We start from the raw sequence: 21954 nt of genomic DNA, 5'->3' as shown, positions 1-21954 counted from the left end.
CCAAGCCTTTTCCATTGAACAGGGGTCAGCTATAGAACAAAACTTATGATCGACTACCAACCAGATATAAGTCCCATGAACTTGATGCCGAATTCCAGGATATTCTGGTGAGTGGTGTGGATGGATATATTCGCTCAAGAACTTTGTAAAGCAGCCGATCAACAAACAAAAAACTACACGACTAGCTGGCATGCAGGAAAATCTTCTTCATTCATTACAATTTAAACTTGTGAATCCAAGGAGAGAGACTCCAATACTTTCCTAGCTGCACAGATATTAGAGCACAATGCAAAACAAAGTTTGAGTGTGAATAGGGCAGCGTGGATGACATAAGAAACCAACATATTGAGTGCCATCTCTACAGTTTTCATACCTTGGAGATGCTGTCAAACCGCAAATCTATAAATGCATTGTACCAAAAAGACTGATAATCTATCTTATTAGATGTAATTTGAGCTCATGCAACCAATGAGAAGTCCTTCATTACTCCCCTGCACTTGCAGAAAGTCAGCCAAATGTTTAACAAAATATTAAACAAATTGTCAATATGGTAGTCCATGTGAACTAAAAAGGCCATCATACTGAGCACCATCTCTGTTAACTGTTCATGCCTTGGGCTATGTCATCAAACCACAAGTAAGATCTTTACAATTCTCACTCCATCTTGGCACACAAACAATTTTCCTCGGCCCTTAAAAATCTATTTTAATGTTAAATGTTCCTTCTGTGGGCATTCCCCCCATCCATCTTTTATTTGTCCACCAAGCCCTGTATGTCTTTCTCGTTGGGGTAGAGTGATCAAGCAGAGAATCCTTCGTGAAAACCAACCTCCATTTCAGGCATGATTTTGTTCATGGGCATGATTTGGGACCTCTCCTTGACTGTCCAGTGGCATGTACTGTGCCATAATAGCTCTGATCTCTGAGTCCATGTATGACTGCAACAAAAAGAAAAAGGTATGCAGATTCAAGAATTATCAAAATAGATGGCCTAAATACAACAATTTTCAGACTAGCAAAAACTAAATGCCGCATGGCAGGGGAGGGGAGGAGGGATGCTAGATATAACAATCTTCAGGGACCAGTCAATTTTTTTTCAGCAGGTATCAAGAAAATGGAGGCAGGAAAATGTTTCAGTAATTGGAATCAAGATCATGCTAATAATTCGTCAAAACAATAAAACATAGACATGCAAAGTTGCAGTTACTTGATTCTACAGTGTCTAACTTCAGAAGCCAATGATATTTTTGATTTTATCTACCATCAAAAATGTGATATTGGCAGAACTTCCAAGGTTTCACACAAAATCCTAAAGCAACTTTGCACAAACATGGCTCTTGTATTTACTCCAAGCTAGTTGGCAGGTAGGAAAACTTTTCTTACCAGCTTTTTGGTTTAAGCTAATGCAAGCAAGTAATTACCAAATTGAGGTTTACGAGATGAAATAGTTCCCATAAAGTATAAAGAAGGAAGCATTTGATATAGGGAACTGCATTTAATTTTAAGGCCCAGAAACTGGAAGCCAAAGAGACTGTGAACAAAATCCTCATCACAGGGACCACAAAACTAATGAATTTAAATATAGTCGGCCAGAAATTATCAACTTACCCTCAACCTATATTTGTACAAAATATATGCTCCAAAAGCAGCAAAAGCCAAGACTCCTAAGATCACCCACACAGCAGCCTGTGTTGCCTTGGCTTCACCTGCACTCTTACCTGCAAATAAAACATCAAAACAATATCAAGCAACAGAGTTTTACGAAGATGTGACTATTACTCATGATAAATTACAAATCTCACTTATGCAAGTGTCATGTTCTCTGATGTACAGAAGATCTCCACTACATGTGCACTCGTAACTTCCCCAAGTATTTTTGCAGCTGCATTCAGGGCACTGGCATGCTGTCTTCTCCTTGCATTCATCAATATCTGTGGATGAAAAAGGAAATTGATTACCTAGAATGACAAATTTGCCAGAGTTTGATCATCTGACATGTATAGGAAGATTTTTTTTTTTTTCTTTTTGCAATATGAAATGCTGAGATGATTTCTTGAGGTGTAAAGCAAATAAATTTACATGATTTGAGCATCAATTTTAACAAGATCCAATATATGTATTATCAGATACAACATTATTGTAATGAATAAAGGGGGGGGTACCCCCACAAAAAAACCCTCAGACGGATGCCAAGAGACCGATTGAAAGAAAAAACGGCTAGAAGTCACTTTCCTGCTGGAAGAAGAAAGAATAGTTAACTGAGCATCTTACCTTCGCAAGTTTTGATACCATCACCTTTGAATCCAGGGGGGCACGTGCACTTGCTGTCTCCAGTATCCTGTACACACCAAAGACAAGAATTTGCTAAAATCACTTCAAAACAAAAAAGCACATCACGAAGATTGAGCAGTCAACACCCTAAACCATGTATTTGATTAACAGTATTTTGCAACCTAGAGCTACCTGAACCAACCTGACAGGCAGAAAAGGTCTTGCCATCACGAGTTACTTGCCAACAACCTCCATTACTTATCTTGCACCTTCCAGGACCAATTGCTGCAGAGAACATGAAGAGTTAATTGAAAGGTGTCATAGTGTAGAATGTTTTTATGGAGAAAGCATGCATCAAAAAAAAGAAAACCTGGATAGCTGTTATTCTCTATGATACGGCTGTATACTGTAGGCGGTTTCCTCTTAATCATCCAACTTCAAGGTTTCTAGCCTCTATCACTAGTGTCATCATGATATTTTAATTGCCATTCAAACAGTTTCTGGGTACAACAGTTGTGTTCTAATATATACAACAACAAAGAATAAATGACTGTAAGATACACGCCACAACCAATATTACAATGTTATGTAGTGGTCATAATAGCCATTATGAGGCAGAAAAATCTGGAGTGAATAAATCAGAAATTAGGTCTGGATCCAATTTGTCATGTTAAATCTGAAATATTATTGGATTTGCTGGAGAAATTTTGCATGGGAAAGAATCCGTTTCCCGGGTCAAAGGTATCCTTGTTTTTGACGTGATCCTCAAGTGATGCTGTGAGGACGGAGAACAAAAGACATGGACAAAGAGAAATCCAAAACCATAATTTTTATTTCACCAAGATTCTAAATCTTGGGAATATCCTTACCTCTACTATAGGCCAGAATGACTTAAAACCTAAAAAGTCAAGTATTAACCATTATTTCAAGTAAATTAATCCTATCCCTTAAACTAAACTTATGAGAAAATGAAGCAAAAAATGCCAACACCTTATCTTAACATAGTTAAAATATATCCACTAACTCATCTAGTCAAGGTTTGGAAAGTTAGTTTTGGAGTTGGTTTCGGCCAGATTTGTGCAGTTTCAGTTTAAGCCATTTCGACAATTTCAGAAGTGCTCCAAGTTCCAGAGCTTAGGTCAAAAAATTCAAGAGAAAATTTGAAAGAAGTTTAAAAAAGAAAAATGAAAGAAGCCAAGAAAAGTTATCACGGAACATTTTAGAGTATTATGTGTAATATAGGTTCTTTGTTTGACTCTTTGTTACTCCTTGCTTTTATTTTCACTCTTTGTTGAAAGCAGTAACTCTTTGTTCATGAGATAAGTGTAGTTTTGATTTTCTTCTTGCATTTTTGAAGACTAAAACATAAAACAAAAGCAATGTCAAACAGGAATTTTACTTTTTATGAGTTCATAGGCAAATCATGTATGGCTTATCTGACCAGTTTACAAGCAATAAAAGAAATACATGAATTCAACAAAGTACCACCAATCAGCTCTTGCAACATGAAAACAACCTTATTTGTGAGATAATCAGCGTTACTTAGCACGCACAGCAGCTGAGGGATACATTCACAGGTACAGACAAAGAACTGAAGTGATCAAAAGATGCAACAATAACAATAATTTAATAGCTTTGTCAAATCAAAAATTGCCCATCAGTTAAATCCATAGGATTTAATACAAGTATAACTTGAATTTTTTACATATACACTTGGCTTTGCTTTGATAAGCATTCATTTGTGAAAATAAAATGATGATGATGGTGGTGATGATGATGGTGATGTCCAAATGATATAGTATTGCTCTAAAGCAAACTACTAAGATTTAAACTGCCAGATTTCAATTGAGATGGGGACAAAAAAAAAGATCACCTTTGCAATGGCTATAACCATCACCCTTGAAATGCACACCATCAACCACCGGACACTCGCAAATTCTGCCACGAAATGTGTCCTGAAAGACAATCCACCCATTAGGACAGAGAAACAACCAGAAGCATGTGAATTATATACTTTTTCACTTCAAACCTTGCAGGCAGTGATGTTGGAGGCTTTATCTTGCCAGCACCCCCCATTATTGTCCAGGCATTCATTTGTTTCAATATCTGTATTGAAAGCATGCATGAATCAGAAACCTATGCTTCAAGTATAAAATTCTATTATGAGAATGGAAAAATGTTTTCAGAATAACTTCGCAGCCACTGAATCCTACCATCACTTAAACAAGCAGCTGGCTCAGTAGTTTCCTCAAAGCCAGCACATATAGCTTTCAAGACAGCTTTTTTCTCTAATTTTCCTGCAATTTTATATGTTAGCACCAGTAATGGCCTTAAAATTAGAAATATAACATATCCAAGACTAACCTCGATATTGTCGATTATTAACAATAAGAGTAGGCAATATGGTAACATCTCCCCTTGAACCCTTTCCAACCTGTACAAAGAATTTTCATCATCTAGCATTTAGGTGTGGAACTAAGTTAGAAATACAAACTCAGAAGGAATGTATAAAGGCATCATCTCAGAGTATGAAATTCATCATAACAGATTTGACAGATCAATCTACCAAACATATAAGGAGATACCGACCTGGGCATCTTGCTCCATTTTCAAAATTGGATTGTCAGAATCTGCATCTGTATCTCCCATGCACCTTTCTATCTTCTTGACATCTAGCCCTGCTTAAATGTAAGAATATTATAACTGTCCTACTAAATGATAAACTGATGCTTTTACATATAGCAATGAAAATTGCTGGCCAACTTAGATACAGTGTATTATCATCATTTGTACAAACCTAGTACATTAACATTTGAACCATCTTTTATATATCTTCACACGTGAAGTATGAATAAAGATTTATTATGCATAATAATAAAACTAGAACAATAGCAGCTCCCAATCATGTTAACTCAGCAACCAATTAAAGTATATTTGTCAACTTTGAAAATAAACCTTACCTAATGACTTGATAACGGTGTCAGCGCACTCTTTGTTATATTTCTTCTTTTTCATAGGGCACCTGATGTGAAAATCGGTCACATAATCCCACCAGATCCAGGACCTTTTACTCTCATTTGCAACTTTAAACACACAGAGTTGCCTCAGATTCTCAACAACCACATCTTTTCCTTCATAACCAGTGCTGAAATCCTGCTCAGGGTCAGGTGCACAATACCTCCCGTGATTGATGCATTGGGATTTGCATTGTTTGCTAACAATGAATGCTTGAGGACAGTACCATGTTATATAATGGGGTGTAAACTGACTGTACCCACCTTTCTCAAGCAGTTGAGCTGCACCCTTAAATTCCTTTAGAAAATCCATTAGCATGTTGCATTTAGGCCCACACTCATCATTGCTATTAGTCCATAACTCATACTCCACACGATCATCTGGGTGTGGAACAGCTTCTCTCCAGTCAAGGTTCACATTGACCATTTCACCACTAAGAACGACCTTCTTTAACTTTTTGCCAAAATTTTTATCAATGAGTGCGGAGGGAATCATTATGTTTTGAATATACTTTGCAGCTTCATCGTCCTCTCGGGGCAGATCCATGGTAATCAGTGGTTCATCCTTGTCATCAACAACAAGCACTGCAGAGGCACCAGCATTCTGTGCATTCCAAACCTTCTTAGCAAACAGGCATTCTGTCAAAATACACAGTAGTCAACACAAGTATAATACGTACGAAACACATTCCAAAAAAAAAAAAAAATCTGACTTAAAATATGTAAAGGTGATATGCAGCACAGGATGATGCCTAATATTTGGGGTTACCAAATATCAACAATATAAGAGCCATAGCTTAATTATATTGCAAAGTATCGGTGTGAATATCTAATAATATAGAATGCATAGTTTAGTACAGTCAGTGCTAAATTGCTTATGCAAGAAAAAGCTAATTTGTCTTATTCCCTTTTTAGATAAACCTCTTTTTTTTCACAATGACTGAATCAATTGGAAATTTATACTGAATCTAGAATCCAAGGTTTATTTTAAAAAATATTTCTTTTAAATATGCTTATACATTAGCATTGCATTAGAAAATTATAGAAATTTAAATAAAAAAATGAGTTCTTTTATAAAAAAAAGTATATAAATTTTCAAACAAACTGATGAATTCTTTTTCAAATATACTCATGATTACATACACACACATACTATTTTATGAATGATTTTCCAAGTTTGTCAACTTAACTTCATCTTTCTTAAACTGAATTGTGAGTACGATGCATTTTATAAATTCCCTAAAAGATTCCCTTTAACAAAAAATTGGGGCCTGAATAATTTGCAACGTGCAGTTATGTGCTCACACATGTTATGGACTGACCCAACCTTTTTAATTTAAAGAATTAAATAGGTATTACTAGATATCAAACTAAGGGTTTCACCTCCTTCATGGTATGATGAAAAATAACAGCAAAGGCAAAAGAACATTAGGAACTCTAAACCAATAAGCTAACAAAAGGAGTTTAACTTTACAAGCAGATTAGTTGTGCCGAAATATGTAGAACAAAGAGATAATAGACATGCAATTCTCTACAAATATGGATGGTAGACATCATTACATGATCCACCAAGCCTTTGTCATCAACCATGAGGTTAATTATGAAACATGCGTCCTTGTTAAGAATGATCCATGTAAAGCAGATGTTTACAACTTGCAGTCACAAAGTTCGACCTTTCCATGAAACTTAAAAGGCCAGTCAACAACTAGGGAACCTTCCTTGATGGTCAAAAAAAAAAAGCTCATAAAACCAAGCAACCCTACGGTACCTAAAACCAGTACACTTGGTTTCAATATCCTGTCTCCAAATACAAGAATTGTTCTTCCCTCACCAGCCTTGATCAAAGAAAACATGGAAATTGTTTTCCCACATCATTTACCTGATAAAGGCATCTCTTGAGAATATCTACACACTACACTATAATCCACATTGACCAACGGTCGCACCACCACAGTCCAACAGCCGGCATAGCAGATAAAAGCTTAGGGGAAAATGACATTAAGGAGAACAATAAACATCATTAGTCAAGCCAAACTTACGCTGCCACGCCCCACATCTTGTGGTCATTAATTCCACCTAAAAGATCACTTTTTTCTCACAGCATATTTTATAAAACCACTTAAGGCCAATCCATTAGTATTTTCCCATATACTAATATCATGCAAGCCTTTCTTCCCGATATCATATCTCATCTACCATTTGCATAATATATGGCATTTATCCATTCCTACCCAATATCCAAAGTTATGAAAGATAAACCTCATGAAGATGAGGGCACCATTTGCATTTACAGCTAAGATATTTGCATATATCTGCAATCATAAGGCTCTCATTGAGAGCCTTTCTTTAATACTTTCCTCATTACGCACTGTGAGATTAACATTTTAGCGACCACTCTAAAGAAAATGAGGAGGAAATGAGAACCCTTTTGTTCGAGAAACCTGCAGATGGGCCAACAACAACCTCATGGAACGAGGATGTCACAACAATTGTTCTTCGTCCACCTTGGTTTTCTTCCTCGAAACTCATTTTTTATGCATGAATCATTGAATCTGTGAAGGTCAATTCCGCCACAGAAGCCAACCTTGCCTTTCATGACTTTACACTAATGCAATCCTAAGTGATAGAAATTTGTTAAGCAGGCATCTAACTTCAACAAAAGGCATTTTGTTTCCAGACCTAAACTCCTTCTCAACACTTTACTGAATTAACATACCGGTCATCATCCTTCCAACCAGTGTCTGCTGAACCGACCCGCACCGGTCGGTTCAGCCCGTACCGGACCGGTACCAACTGGCACCGGTTCGGTACAGAGGTAGAAATCGGTTCCAACCCAATCGGTACGTGCTTCATACCGGTGCGAACCGCTTCGGACCGGTATCAACTGGCACCGGTTCGGTACAGAGGTAGAAATTGGTTCCGACCCAATCGGTACATGCTTCGTATCGGTGCGCACCGGTACGGATCTATGGTGATAAGTGCCAGTGCTGTGCCACAGCGCTAGCCAGAGGTACTTTGAAAGTGCCATAGTGTGGCACTTTGAAAGTGCCACAAGTGAAGTGCCAACGCCAGAGGCACTTTGAAAGTGACACACTGTGGCACTTTGTGGCACTTTCAAAGTGCCTCTGGCGGTCTGGCCAAAATGTGGCACTCTTGAAAGTGCCACGCGCTATGGCACTCTTGAAAGTGCCACGCGCTGTGGCACTCTCAAAAGTGCCACAATGCCTCAGCAGGTGGCACCTTCACCCGTAGCGTGGTTACCGAAAAACTATAAAAGCCGAACAAATGCTAAAGCCAAATCCAGAAATAAGGTGAAGGAAAAGCAGAGAGAAAGGAGGAGGAAAAGAAGAGAAAGGCAAAGACAAAGGCGTCAAAAAAATTTAGAAGGGTCGGAGAGCGTCGTTTTTCTTCAAAAAAAATTCAGAAACTAAATAAGATAAAATTTCTTCCCCCTACATTTTTTTTTTAATATTTCATTCAAATTGCTTAAAAAAATTAAGTCAAAAATTGCCATAAAATAGGAAATGATTCAATGATTCAATTTCGTCTTGAATTTTTTAATATGTTGTTGATATATGGACGATGTTAATGGTAACATTAACTTTTGTTTTTACAGAATTTATATAATTTATAATTTAATTAAAAATTTTAAAAATTATTTTTTAATTACAAAAAATTAGAAATTGAAAAAAAATTAATGTGGTCGTAGGAATGGAGCCATCAAGAAGAGGGCAACCCCAAGAGCGTAATATTGGCTGGGAGCATGGGAAGATGCTCAGTGAACAGCACCAGTTTTAGTGCAATTATTGCCACAAGTGTTTCAAGGGTTGAGTGGTAACCAGATCAACATACTACAACAAGCTTATTTTTCCAGACCAAATTATTTAGAGAGGGAAGCCGCAGCTTTGGACAGCGACTAGCTGTCGTGAGCAAGACAACTATGAATTCCGGTACAATACAAATCTGCAAAATATTTTTGCAATTGAATTATCTTCACCTTTGAGGCCATCATATATGTAAAATGTAATTATCTTCAATATTTTTGCAGCTGAATGATGGATTCATTTTGGCGGATCCGCAAAAAATCTTAAGCAGATAGCTATCCAGATCCTCTCCTAAACGGTCTCCTCGAGTGGCTGTGAGCACAACTGGTCCACCTTCGCCCTCATCCACAGCAAACAGAGAAACCGTTTGACACAAAAGCGCCTCAAGGACCTAGTTTATATGCATTACAATCTGCAGTTGAGGCTAATATGCATTCAGGAGGAAGTGTAACTCAAGTATGCAGATTCCATCTATAGGACTTTTACAGATGATGATGATAATCCTATGCTCGACTGGCTTGCGGCCCAGTAGCAGGAGCCCGAGCTTGATGAGCCAGGATCGCCTCGACGACCAGCTAGCATCACAGCCACTGAGGCTATGGTCGATCCACAGCAATGGGCTAAGCGCAACATTCCACGCACTCCTACAGCTGATAGGACGTGGCTAAAGGAAAGCCAGTCACCGCATGACTGGTACGACGCTCCCGTTCAGAGAGATGATCCTCTCATGCGAGGACGAGAACGCTCTAGTACCCAGTCGACGCGATCAGGAGGGCGTCAATCCCAGCAAACGAAAAAAGAAAAGGAAAGGGTCCCAATGGAGAGTGTCGAGGTGGAGACTTGGACTAGCAGCGATGAAGGTTCTGGTGGTGATGGATCTACTAGCCATGGAGGGAGTGGAGAACAATATGGTACTACTTATGAGACACATCCGGAGGAAGGTTTTCGATACACCGGTGAGTCTCAGTTTACGCATGCTACACAAGATACGGACCACGGTAGGCCGTCTAATATAGGCCGGTCGGATACCATTGCATATCGAAGAAGGGCTCCTCGAGGTCCGTATCTTTCAGCAAGCCAGGATGCAGCTGCAAATGACCTCCCATGTGGAGTCGAATCCATTGATGTATCAAGTTCCGAGTCTTCCTATTATCCGCGGCCTCAGCCAACCTATGGATATAGTGCATCGGAGTCATCTTCCGGTGGCTACTACCCTGCGCAGCCTGGAAGGTCTTACGGGTCGGATTTTGGTACCGGCATATTCGGATGGGCCCCTTCACAGCTATATTATCAAGACACCTCTCTGAGCCAGAGCTTCAGCAAGAAATCCGAGAGTTCTTATGACCCGACATGCATTCCTCGAGGATTGAGCATACAAGACTACAACGCCGCTTGGTTAGAGAGATGGGTTGATCTGCCTTCATATTATGCTGATGATCCAGATATCGACGAGAAGCATCGCCACTCGATCCGATTTTAGATATCCGAGAGTGCTTTAAATGTATGTAATTGATTGTATCTTAATTTGAAGATATTTTATGTTCTTCACCTCATTATTTGAATCATTTGGAAGTAATAAGTTGTATCATCTAGTTTTAACCTTAAACCTAAACATAGAAACATCAAAAAAACATCCAAAAGTGAGAGAACTCCAAAAAAAAAAAAAACGACAATGGGGTCGAAACCAGGCCGAATGTGCCCCATCGGTACGGTATCGGTTCCGCTTGGTTCGGCACCGGTACTGTACCATTACCGGAGCCGACCGGTACGTCAGTATGCTCGGACCACGAACCTTGCTTCCAACCCACATCTTCTTCCTTTCAAGAGAGATTATTAAGTGGCACAAAGGTTCCCTCAAGGGAGATTCTATTGTTAAAAGGTTAAGAAGACTCCTCACTTTTATCTTTCATATTATGCAGAGTTTTGGATTAGACAAGGGTATAGCCATTTGGGGACTTTTTTCTCCTAAAATATGAAACATGTATCTTTCATCTATTCTGACTTAAAATCCTCTCTCTCATTGTTGCCCCTTCAACTCAAGATTTGTAGCTTAACGCCCCTTCCTCTATATTTAAGCAAAGATTTAGGTAGAATTTCATGATCTTCTATTCACCACTTTGCCATACAAATTCGAACTCTCTCTCTCATTATACACTAAATTAGCTTTGATATATGCCTCAAAAAAAACTTCTTCCTGTTTAGGCCACTTTTATTCTCCTTTCAAATCAATAGTTCCACCCTTTTAGGTCTCTCCAAATCTAATATGTTCTGCATGTCCACTTAAAGTCAAATTTGTGAATGTTCTGAAAATTATACATCAAATTCCTTTGACATCTTAAATGCATCCAACTCCAACTTGCTCTTTGCATATCTCAGCTTTCTAAGCAAAATACAGATTGAGTTTCCAATTTCTTGATGCACGCCCACTTACCATCATATCGAACAATTGATAATGGATTCTCAAACCACCTTAATTTTCTTCCTTTTTTTTGGAAAGAATGAAGGCTTAGGCTCCAACACTTCCCAGCGGAGTCAAGTGTTGGTTAAGATAGCCGTCAAGGAAAACCACTTTAGCGGGTCAAAAACGAAAAAAAATCACCAAATAAATTGACAAGAAAACCTAGTAAACTTACTCAAACAGGTTTTATATTACTGATCCATAAATATTTACTAGGAATCATGGAAAAATCCACTTCAGCATTCCAGTTGAAAGTCTCAAAGAAATTAATTAAGCCCTAAACCTTCTGCTTATAAAAATACTAGCAAAAATTACAATCCCATCACCTTGTCCCCACAATTTTGCTAGCGATAATCTTTCTCCACCAAAAGCAAATTCCAACTATTAGGCATTTAGGCACTTTAATTAAGACAAATTTACTTATTAAAGACTACAGATATAAAGAGTCAATGGTTTTAGTAAAAAATGAAGACTCAAATTTATTAGGATTTCAACAAAAAAAAAAAAAAAATTGTACCACCATATGAAAGCAAAGTGACGTGATTATATGTAATTAAAGCTTCTTTAGTAATTCAAACCACCAGAAAGCAACCACATATGTGCCTTAAAATTTTCCATTTATTGTCCAATCTGCAACATTTATGAATTCTCCTTCTTAAACAATCTTCTGGCCATCCCACTTCCTAATAGATCCTCCTAAAACCCAGTATTCCAAGAAATTAATATGAACTAACCCTCCAAGTTTAGCCCCCTCCCCTCTCTAGAATCTCATACTGATTAAATGAAATGTTCACCCCTTCAATAATCTTCGAAATTACATGCTCTCACTTTCTCATCCTTTTCTTCTTGATATTTACTTTTAGCAATATTCCTGAAACTATCAAGATACCAGAAAAGTTTCTTTTTCATTTTTTAAATGTGGGTACCTATCCACAATCACGCATGATCTGTCTTGCAAACCAATAGCTAAGCATGATGCTAGTAAATGCACTTTACAGTGTCTCTAGATATCCCATTGATTGAAGTTGACCTGACATAAGGCAAATCCCCTCCATAGATGCAATTGCATGAAAAAGTGCAATCCCTCATTCAGCTTAATAACTTATAGAAAAAGGAGGGAATCGAACTTCTTTTTCTGAAATATTATGAAGATATGATAGTTTCCTTAGCTTCACTTTTGAAAACTAAATCTCCATGAAAGTTTTAGTGATTTGTGCTGAGCCATGACCTTGCAAGATAAGATTAGTTAACTTATTTTGATGAATAAAGTCTGAGGCTAAGATACATAAATATGTCTATTTTTAATTTCTCACAATGGACAATTTCTCAATCATCTAGTTAGCATAGTTACTTGCATGGTTGTGCCTTTCAGTTCAAATATAACTATTGAGAACAGTATGATAGGTAGTTTCTGAACTCAGGAATGCTGGCATGACATGTGATTTAATGCCACTACCGCCAACTACTACAGAACTTTTTCTTGTTAAATGGAAGAAGACAAGCGTGACATCTCTCCAGTATTGTTACCTTTATATATTATTTGTTCACAATGATAAGCAACAAAAGACTCCTATGTTCAGGTGCCAGCCCCCAACCTCTTGCATTAAAAAAAGTAAAATAAAATAAAAGCATAAGAATCCTATGTTGGTTGACAAGGACTGTAGTCCATAACCAATCAATGCAACACAAAATGCCACTCCATGCAACTTCCATGCGTTGCAGATCGCTCTGCCAGCTAAAAGGTGATTGGGATACAAACTTCCAAATGAACAAACTGAAAGGAAATTCCAGTATAATCGAACATTTTAACATTTTCAGCGCCGAGTTTTTGACTTTAATTAAAAAGTGGGGGAGCAAAACTAGCATAACAAAATTAACTGTACTTATCATCCAACATCTTACTAAACGTCACCCATCACGTTACAGTTCATGGACATCTTTCCGATCCAAACTTTATGCCTTTAATTCGCTCAAAAAAGTTTGTGCTCTCAAAACCAATAAATTAAATACCAATAGAAATATGAACAAAACACAAACTTCAATTATTCTTTCTGGAGAATACTTACCCCCACGATCGATAAGAAGAAAGTTGGGGAGCGCCCCCGGCTTGGGCCTGAACAAATCCGAAGCCGAGAATTTCTCGCAGGCGTATCTGTTGGTCTTGGGGTACACCACCATGCCCGCCATGCTCCCGCCGTACTGCGGGATCCCGAAGTTGCCGATGGCGCTGTCGTGCTTCCCCCGGAGCTCGGACGGCGAGGTCACCATCAGGCTGTTCTTCTCCACCACGAACCTCCCCGCCGCCGGCAAGGCCCAAAACCCCAATCCGATCCCCCAAACCGCGAGGAGGAACCCTAGGAGAAGCCCATCCGATCGCCCCATCTCCCCCAACACGAGCCGACGCCAAAGAAAAGGAACGAAATGGAAAGAAGAGACGAGAAGAGGTGGCGCGGATCGAAGAGAGAGGGTTTGGGGAGTGTAGCTAACGAGCGAGAGAGAGAGAGACAGAGGGAGAACCTGGTTGGTGGTCAAGAGTGGCGACAGTGGGGCACGGGGGTTTTGAAGCAGCGTTGGAAGCTTCAGGGGAAGATGAGTGGCGGGGTGGTGGGAGAGTTAAGAAAGGGTGCCGCAGAGAGTAGTGATTGGATCCGCATGGAAGAAAAGTGGGGTCGTTATTGATGCTTGCAAGGGAAAAGGTTACCGCCTCCATCTTTAATGGCTCAAGTTTTGGGCATGTTAATGGTTAAAGGTCTGAAATTTTTTTTTTATTAGGGACATCTTTTAATATTTGTTCTTTAAATTATTTTGCATGTAAACCCCTAGCATCTTGCTATTTAAATAAATATTTTTTTAGTTATAAAGTACGACTTCAAGCTCCTTAAAAATTGGAGTGAATGATTTTGAAGTCACTGTCTCCCATCTCCATCAGCTTCATGATTTTATTTTTGAAATAAATATTATGATGCAATTTTTTAAGTGAATGATCTATTTTAACTAACCCCCCACGTAAAAGTATCTATTTTCCACCAGCTTTTGTATATTTTAGTTTTTATTATGGTACTTCAGTTTTTTTATATTTTGATAAAAAATACATATATACATACATACATACATACATATATATATATATATATATATATATGTGTGTGTGTGTGTATACAATACAAAAAATTTCCAATGTATACAAACCACAATTGTTTATATTCCTCTCAAATGCATTACATATTTTCAGTACTAGTTTTGGGTATAGTATAATTAACTACTTTGCCCCAAAAAAGATGGCAATGGTAATAGCTGCCTAACTTTTTTTAAGCTCATCGTTTGTATCTCAAGCATATAAGTTAATATTTCTAATTTTTTTTTTTTTGGTCAAAGCAGCATTTTATTTCATTTCATATAACTCTAACTTGATTATAATTTACCAGATCAAGTGAAAGTAAACAGTACATTAGGCATGGAATGCATGCTAAGTTTGTCCAAATAACCTTCTCGAAGTGCTGGACAACATAAGAGGTAATCTAGTCTGCTGCACTGTTCGCCTTCCAATACACATGAGCTATTTAGCAGGAGGTCAACTTTCGTACCAATCTGCGAATGTTCCGTATCAACGGATGCCGGGTGGCCATTTCTAATCTTCAGTTTGCCGTGGCCCCTTCGTGTCATGAAAGTAAAAAAATTAGCACAATAGTTTGCTTTACCGTACCTACTTCTTGAAAGGGTAAAGTTAAGGCTTCAAAGGTTCCAATCAATTGTATCTCCCCGATGAAAAGACAAAATTGGAATTTGGATTCTTCTTAATTTTTCTATTTTTAAATAGAATAAAGTAAGGGTTTTCATTTACCTCAAATAAATCAAAATTTTTATTTGCTGATAAAACGAGTGTGAAACCATTTGCAATCAACAAGTTGCGAATTGTTGATTCCGACCACCCACATATTAAAGCTCATCATGTGTCAAAGATATATACTCTTAATTATTAAAAATTTATAGTTCTGTATGCAATTTAACAAGGTTCAGTATTTTTCCGCTCACAATATCATGCAAAATAATCTTATTAATACATTGTGCATGCAACACCCTGTAAGAACCTTAATCTTATAGATAAATACTTTGATTTCTAATAATCATGGAAACACCTTTATGTAATGGTTTGCAAACTAGAGAAAAGTGCTGCCCTAGGGACCACACAACTATATTTTAATGGAAACATGTTTGGTTGGCTTTGACTTTAACCCAAGCCAGCCAGATGGTTACAACCCAAATGTTCAAAGTTTATAGCTACCAAGACAAATTGAATTGTTGCCAAAGTAGGTCCAAATTTTCACAAGCAATAAAATCCAAACATCAATTTGAATGTTTCATATGCAATTAGATAAGGTTGTGAACCATAGGTCAGCAACCATCTTCCAATAGTTTTAGTCTTTAGCATTTTTGGTCATATCCCCAAGAATTCCATTTTCACAAGCAATAACATAGGAAAGCAGTTCAAACCCACTGGAACCATTTCCGGTTCCAATGAAACAAAGAATAAAACCTAGCACCAGCAAGTTGGTACGTTCGCATGGACTGCATGCCAATAATTGTAATTAACCAGCCCTGTCCCATAAGTAGCAGACCCATCTGAATGCAGAGCAAGGCAGATTATATAGAAAAGAAGGCAGTTATCAACTTTCTGGCTGCTGTCAGGAATTCTCCTGCAAGGAGTGATTGCACATGAGAAATCTGCGTGCAGTTCATTCTGGAGCATATATCACCGTTCTCACTGTCACGGTATCACAGCTTTCATGTGTATATGTAGTTGTATTTGCCAGTGAATCCACTGACAGTCATTGCTTCCAGTCAAGTCTTAAAGAACGATCATCCAGCTTCCGCAACCCAGTTTCCCTTGGAACAGCTATGGCCTTTGAAAAAAACAATTCTCACAATTATTTAAAATGATCGTCACATGTCAATCGATTCGGCCCACCTTAACTTTTGCTCCATATAAATTAGTCATTTACCTTGACATTTTATCAGGAAAAAAATAGTAACTATAAAATGAAATAAAGGTCTTATAAGAGCACAGCTATGGGAAACTGATAGATTCAAATCTAGAAATATAATATTCCTGAAATTATCCAGATGACATGCGTGCATGATGGGTGGTTGAGACTATAATTCATAACATAGCATCTCTTTTTTAAGCAAAAATGGCACATTAAAATAAGCATCAAAGGAAAAATGAAATCAAATACAGAGAATAAGATACACCGTTTATGTCTTTGATACAAGAGTCCATGCCATATTCTATTTCATCTTTATAAGAGAGTTTGTTCACGTGAAGCTCCTAACTCCAACATCAAGTGTTCAGAGAATAAGATACATAGTTTGTCTTTGATACAAGAGTCAATGAGCCATATTCTATTTCATCTTTATAATAGAGTTTGTTCACGTGAAGCTCCTAACTCCAACATCAAGTGTTTATAGAACAAGATCTTACAGGATAAATGCCTCCACCGAAACGAGTGAGACTATCAATATTTTTTCTTAGTTATGTATATCTTCCTATGAGTTAATATCCTGTTAAGATATAATGTATCGTACCAACTATCTGTACAGTCCAATCAGCACATAAGGGTACACGCATAAAAGAGTACCATGAGTGTTCACTAACACAGCAAACCTTTTATTCCGATCTAAACTATTTTGAGTAGTTTTATGATGATGACTAGCCTTTAATCATTGATATACATGTTTAGAAAGTTGTACACTCTTCGGATATGCATTATATATTCAGCCAAAATTGTCAAAACAAAAACTACACCATATTTATTATTTTAAATAACAAAATAACATAGGAGGGCGAAGTATAAAAGGTATATGTATACATGCACTGAGATCTTAACATATTTCTTGACATACTACCAAGCTTCAAACTCTTTTCAAACTATATAATTTATATAACTCTTTTCAAACTTTAGGCTTCAAACTGAAATCAGTAAAGCGAAAATTAAACCAATAGACTGTATTAAGCAACTTACACAGAACTAGTGGCTAATGGCAATGCCAATTTTATTAATATTAACAAAGAATGATAAACATATGAATCAATAAAGCTAGAGTGAACACTGAATATAAATAAGTTGACATGACTCACAGGAGATATCACTGTCTTTGTACTATCTCTAAACTGCCTCCAAACATTTGGTAAAGTTTGGTAAAAGTAAGCTATTCTGTGGTGGTCTAGGTCTCAGCAATGTTGATGAACCTGCATTAAACTTCCAGTGTCAATAAAACAATAGGCAGGTCGGAAAGTTTCATGTGTCTGATAAAATTATTATTTATCAATTGTCATATCCTAAAAATCTTTCATACTGATGCAACAACATAAAGATTGTCAGATCTGTAGAAGGCAAAACTGTAAGCTAAAAATCTAAGCTAAGCCTTATCTGTGAGCTTCTTCACAGTTGGAATGCACTCAAAAATTATCCAACAGCTTGAGAACCGGCACCAATTTTGAGTGTTAGAAATTAAACTTACCATCCAGAGCACATGTGACTCAGATAAATTAAACTGGTTTTCACCAATAATTCCCACAAGGAAAGAATGCTCTCCACTCTTAAAATGGTGAAACAGCTTAACATCTCTGACAATTATCTCACTATCAGCTGCCTTTAACATGAACATGAATGCAGCATGGCAATCTCCACAAATTCTCAAGCTCTTAAGAACTCTAACTGTGGCCCCAGCAGGTAATTTCGTAAGCCCATATCCAACAGCTAACTTCTCACTGCGAGTAGATAATGCATATTCCTTTTTCTCAGGATCGACATCATGCAGAACAAACTTGGTATTAAACCAGTTTTCACCAATAATTCCCACAAGAACACTCTCCATTATTAAAATGGTGAAACCGTTTAACATCTCTGACAATTATCTCTCTATCAGCTGCCTTTGACATGAACATGATCGCAGCATGGCAATCCCCACAAATTCTCAAGTTCTTAAGAACTCTAACTGTGGCCCCAGAAGGCAATTTCATAAGCCCATATCCAACAGCTAATTTCTCGCTGTGAGTAGATAATGCATATTCCTTTTTCCCAGGATCAACATCATGCAGAACAAACTTGGTATCAGGGACATATCCCAGCTTCCTCATCTTGACTCCAAGTATCTCGAGGAATTTGTATACTTCCTGCACCTCAGGGTGTCTTGCATCATTGACAAGGAACACATGAACCTTATTTGCAACTTCAATCCAGCTGCATCCAGGTTCCTTCTTCACCCCACGATCTTTCATCAATTTCCTAACCCTTGCAACATCTTCCCACCACCCAACGGCAGCATAGATGTTGGATAAAAGGACATACGTTCCATCATGCTGCGGTATCATCTTAAAGAGTTGCTCCGCTGCATAAATTCCAAGATCCATGTCCCCATGCATTCTGCAGCCTGATAGAACAGCCTCCCAAATAGATGGGCCTGGCTCAAAGGGCATTGATTTAATTACATCCCTACCTTCTCCAATACGCCCAGCCCTGCCTAGTAAATCAATCAACCGGGCATAATGATCTTCCCCTGGGATAATACCATAATCATGTTTCATGGATTCAAAGTACCGAAAGCCTTCATCTACCAAGCCTGCATGATTGCAGGCTGACAGGACTGTTAGGAAAGAGATGCGGTCTGGAAATATACCCTCCCCAATCATGCAGTCGAAAAGCTCAATTGCCTCTCTACCATGTCCATGATGCCCAAGGGCAGCAATCATTGCATTCCAAGATACAGAGTCCACATTGGGCATCACAAGGAACATGAGGCGTGCTTCCTCCAGTGCTCCACACTTGGCATACATCGTCAAAAGAGCATTTCCCGCCGAGTTGCTTGATTCATAGCCAAACTGGATGAGCTGTGCATGGAGCTGCCGCCCATGCTCCAATGTTCCAAGCTCACCACATGCAGCAATTGTGCTTGCATACGTATAGTCATAAGGCTTGGTACCCTCAGCCCTCATTCGACTGAACAACTTCAAGCCTTCCTCGGCAAGCCCATTGTGTACAAACCCCGAGATCATCACCATCCATGCCAACTCATTCTTATGAGGCATAATCTGAAAAATTGCAAGTGCATCATCAATGCGACCACAATTCACATATCCTGTCAAGATGGCATTCCATGAAACGGGATCTTTTCTTTTAATATCATCAAAAATTCTTTTTGCGACATTGGTCTTTCCGCACTTCGAGTATAGGGTGACCAACACATTCTCGATGGGCAATGCCGATTCAGGATTGAAGTCAGGCCCTGAACGAATGATGTGGGCATGAACAGCTTTTCCATGAATGAAAAGCCCGGCATTCGCACAAGCACTGAGCACACTTGTGTAAGTGAACTCATCAAGCGAGATACCAATTGAATTCATCCTTCTAAACATCTCCAATGCTTCTGAAAAAAGCCCACAATGCACATATCCCGAAATCATTGCATTCCAAACGACATCAAACCTTCCCTCCATCTTGTCAAAAACTTGACGAGCTTCATTTATATCTCTTTTCCTGACATACCCGACAACCATTGTGGTCCAAGTGAGCTCATCTCTCTTGACCATTCTATCAAACACCTCCCGAGCAATTACTGCTATCTCAGGGGAATCACACTTGAAGTACAAAGCAATTAAGGCATTTGAAACAGAGATGACCTGCTCCGTGCCGGACTTCACCACGGCGCAATGGAGCTGCCCGCAATGGTCGAGTTCGAGAACAATGATGGTGGCTGCAGCGCTGAGAACTCCGGTGAAGGTGTAGTCGTCCGGCCGGAAGTCATCCCGGAGCATGTCGCGGAAAATGGCGAGGGCCAGCGGGCCGTCGCCGGCGCGGGCATAGCCGGAGATCATGGAGTTGTAGAAGACAGTATCCCGGGAAGGGAGAGGGATGCAGTCGAAGAGGCGGCGAGCGAGGGGGAGGCGGCCGGTGGCGGCGTAGGCGTTGACAAGGGAGGTGGCCGCAGCGGCATCGGCAGGGGCGGCGGCGTCGAAGAGAAGGCGGGCGGAGGGGAGGTCGCCGGCCTTGGCGTATAGGTCGACGAGGCGGTTGAGGATGTGGGCGCGGGGCTTGAAACCGGAGGCGAGGATGTGAGCGTGGAGGGCGCGGAGGCGGAGGAGGATGGGGGAGGGGAGGGAGGCGGCGGCGGAGGCTTTGGGGAGAGCCGCGGCGAGGAGTTGGAGGTGGGCGGCGAACCGGTTGGCGAGTTTGTGGACGTCGAGGGGTTGGAGGGAGAGGAGAGTGGAGAGAGACGAAGGGGGCATTCCCTCCCCTCCGCGCGCGCGAATGGGCTCAATGGATTGAAGGGCAAATATAATTGACAGTTGCTAATGTTAGGCTATAAAGTCGGGAATACTTGCCGGGTTCCTTTCTCTAGAATTTGTTAGAGAGATTAATTTATAGTCACTAATTGAAGGTATGGATGGTTGGCACTTGCAATACATCTGATTGAAAGTATTGATGGTTGTGATACCCTCGAGTGTACGTACTTACTGCAGCTCCATCATCAAAGCTATTCCAATTTGCATGATACTATAACTTTCTCTTATTAAGAATCAACATTGTCTCTCCCACTTTGGCATCGATGAAGTTCATATCACGTTTTTAATTTTATTTTTTTAATTTATAGATGTTTTATAGCTCATTTTTTTTTTATTTTTTACTTCCTGCAACCGAGCACGATGGATATAGGTCTACCATGGGCTTCAACTTTAGCATGTCTCATTTCAATACCTGAACATATCCATTTGATCTAGGAGGATCACTGAGCTCGATGTGGATCACTTTGATCGCTACAAGTATTCAGAAGGATCAAGTTGGTATCAGAGCTATACTCTTACCTAATGGAATTCCAACTTGATCTGATTAGATCAAGTTGACATCAGAGCTCCGGTCTTCTATATCTGTGAGAGCCTCTGTTCATGGTCCAGACATGTGAGCAATACAAGCAATTAGGAGAAAGACTATCCGTGCTTCAAATATATCAAAGGACAAAAGCGAGTATGGCTACTAGATCTTTCTCAATGGGTGATGATGAGACGAAAAAACATATCATATAATTAGAAGAGAAGATTGCCCAACTTACCGAGATCGTCTCGAGATTCGCGATACCTTTAACACAGACACCAGCAATTTCTGTTACGAAGCTGTCTCCTATGACTCGAGATGAAGATTTACTATCTAGCGAGAAGGATGAGGATGAGCGATCTATAGGTACGAGAAATCTCTCTTTTCAACCATTTAAAGTTGAGGCTCGAATCGAGATTCTTGTATATGATAGAGTTGTTGAATTGGAAAAGCTAGATAACTGGCTAGACCAGTTAGAAATATATTTACTATCCAGAGATACTCTAGTGTCTAGAAGGTAGT

The 21954-nt window shown here is 39.0% G+C and overlaps 2 protein-coding genes across 3 annotated transcripts; both read right to left on the bottom strand.

Moving 5' to 3' along the window:
• Window positions 1–413: 413 nt before the first annotated feature.
• LOC103718582 (vacuolar-sorting receptor 3-like) lies at window positions 414–14250 on the bottom strand. Its single transcript, XM_008807471.4, has 12 exons — window positions 13633–14250; window positions 5231–5923; window positions 4860–4948; window positions 4635–4704; window positions 4484–4567; window positions 4300–4376; window positions 4144–4225; window positions 2473–2555; window positions 2271–2337; window positions 1802–1930; window positions 1608–1717; window positions 414–937 (listed from the first exon to the last, which is right to left on the bottom strand). The coding sequence occupies exons 1-12, from the start codon at window positions 13946–13948 to the stop codon at window positions 836–838; spliced, it is 1902 nt and encodes a 633-aa protein (XP_008805693.1). The 5' UTR covers window positions 13949–14250; the 3' UTR covers window positions 414–835.
• Window positions 14251–15862: 1612 nt separating this feature from the next.
• Window positions 15863–20873, bottom strand: LOC103718592 (pentatricopeptide repeat-containing protein At1g25360-like). 2 transcript variants are annotated; one of them, XM_017845576.3, is made up of 3 exons: window positions 18086–20873; window positions 17703–17813; window positions 15863–16566 (listed from the first exon to the last, which is right to left on the bottom strand). In XM_017845576.3, exon 1 carries the CDS (start codon window positions 20847–20849, stop codon window positions 18411–18413), a length of 2439 nt encoding a protein of 812 aa, XP_017701065.2. In that variant the 5' UTR covers window positions 20850–20873; the 3' UTR covers window positions 15863–16566; window positions 17703–17813; window positions 18086–18410. The 2 variants fall into 2 exon arrangements, with proteins under 2 accessions (XP_017701065.2, XP_008805705.2); XM_008807483.4 differs by having other exon boundaries at window positions 15863–16467.
• Window positions 20874–21954: the final 1081 nt, after the last annotated feature.

The sequence above is a fragment of the Phoenix dactylifera genome, unplaced genomic scaffold (assembly GCF_009389715.1).
Source record: "Phoenix dactylifera cultivar Barhee BC4 unplaced genomic scaffold, palm_55x_up_171113_PBpolish2nd_filt_p 000626F, whole genome shotgun sequence".
In the NCBI taxonomy this organism is placed as follows: Eukaryota; Viridiplantae; Streptophyta; class Magnoliopsida; order Arecales; family Arecaceae; genus Phoenix; species Phoenix dactylifera.
This window is presented reverse-complemented; position numbering and strand designations above follow the sequence as displayed.

What these genes read in the sequence shown, in the direction of transcription:
- LOC103718582 (XM_008807471.4), bottom strand. Translation starts at nt 13,948, where the DNA reads ATGGGGCGATCGGATGGGCTTCTCCTAGGGTTCCTCCTCGCGGTTTGG. An exon ending in TAATAATCGACAATATCGAG is followed by an intron (nt 4,568 to 4,634) that starts GTTAGTCTTGGA and finishes ATAAAATTGCAG; the next exon opens with GAAAATTAGAGAAAAAAGCT. An exon ending in AGAACATGACACTTGCATAA is followed by an intron (nt 1,718 to 1,801) that starts GTGAGATTTGTA and finishes TTTTATTTGCAG; the next exon opens with GTAAGAGTGCAGGTGAAGCC.
- LOC103718592 (XM_017845576.3), bottom strand. Translation starts at nt 20,849, where the DNA reads ATGCCCCCTTCGTCTCTCTCCACTCTCCTCTCCCTCCAACCCCTCGAC.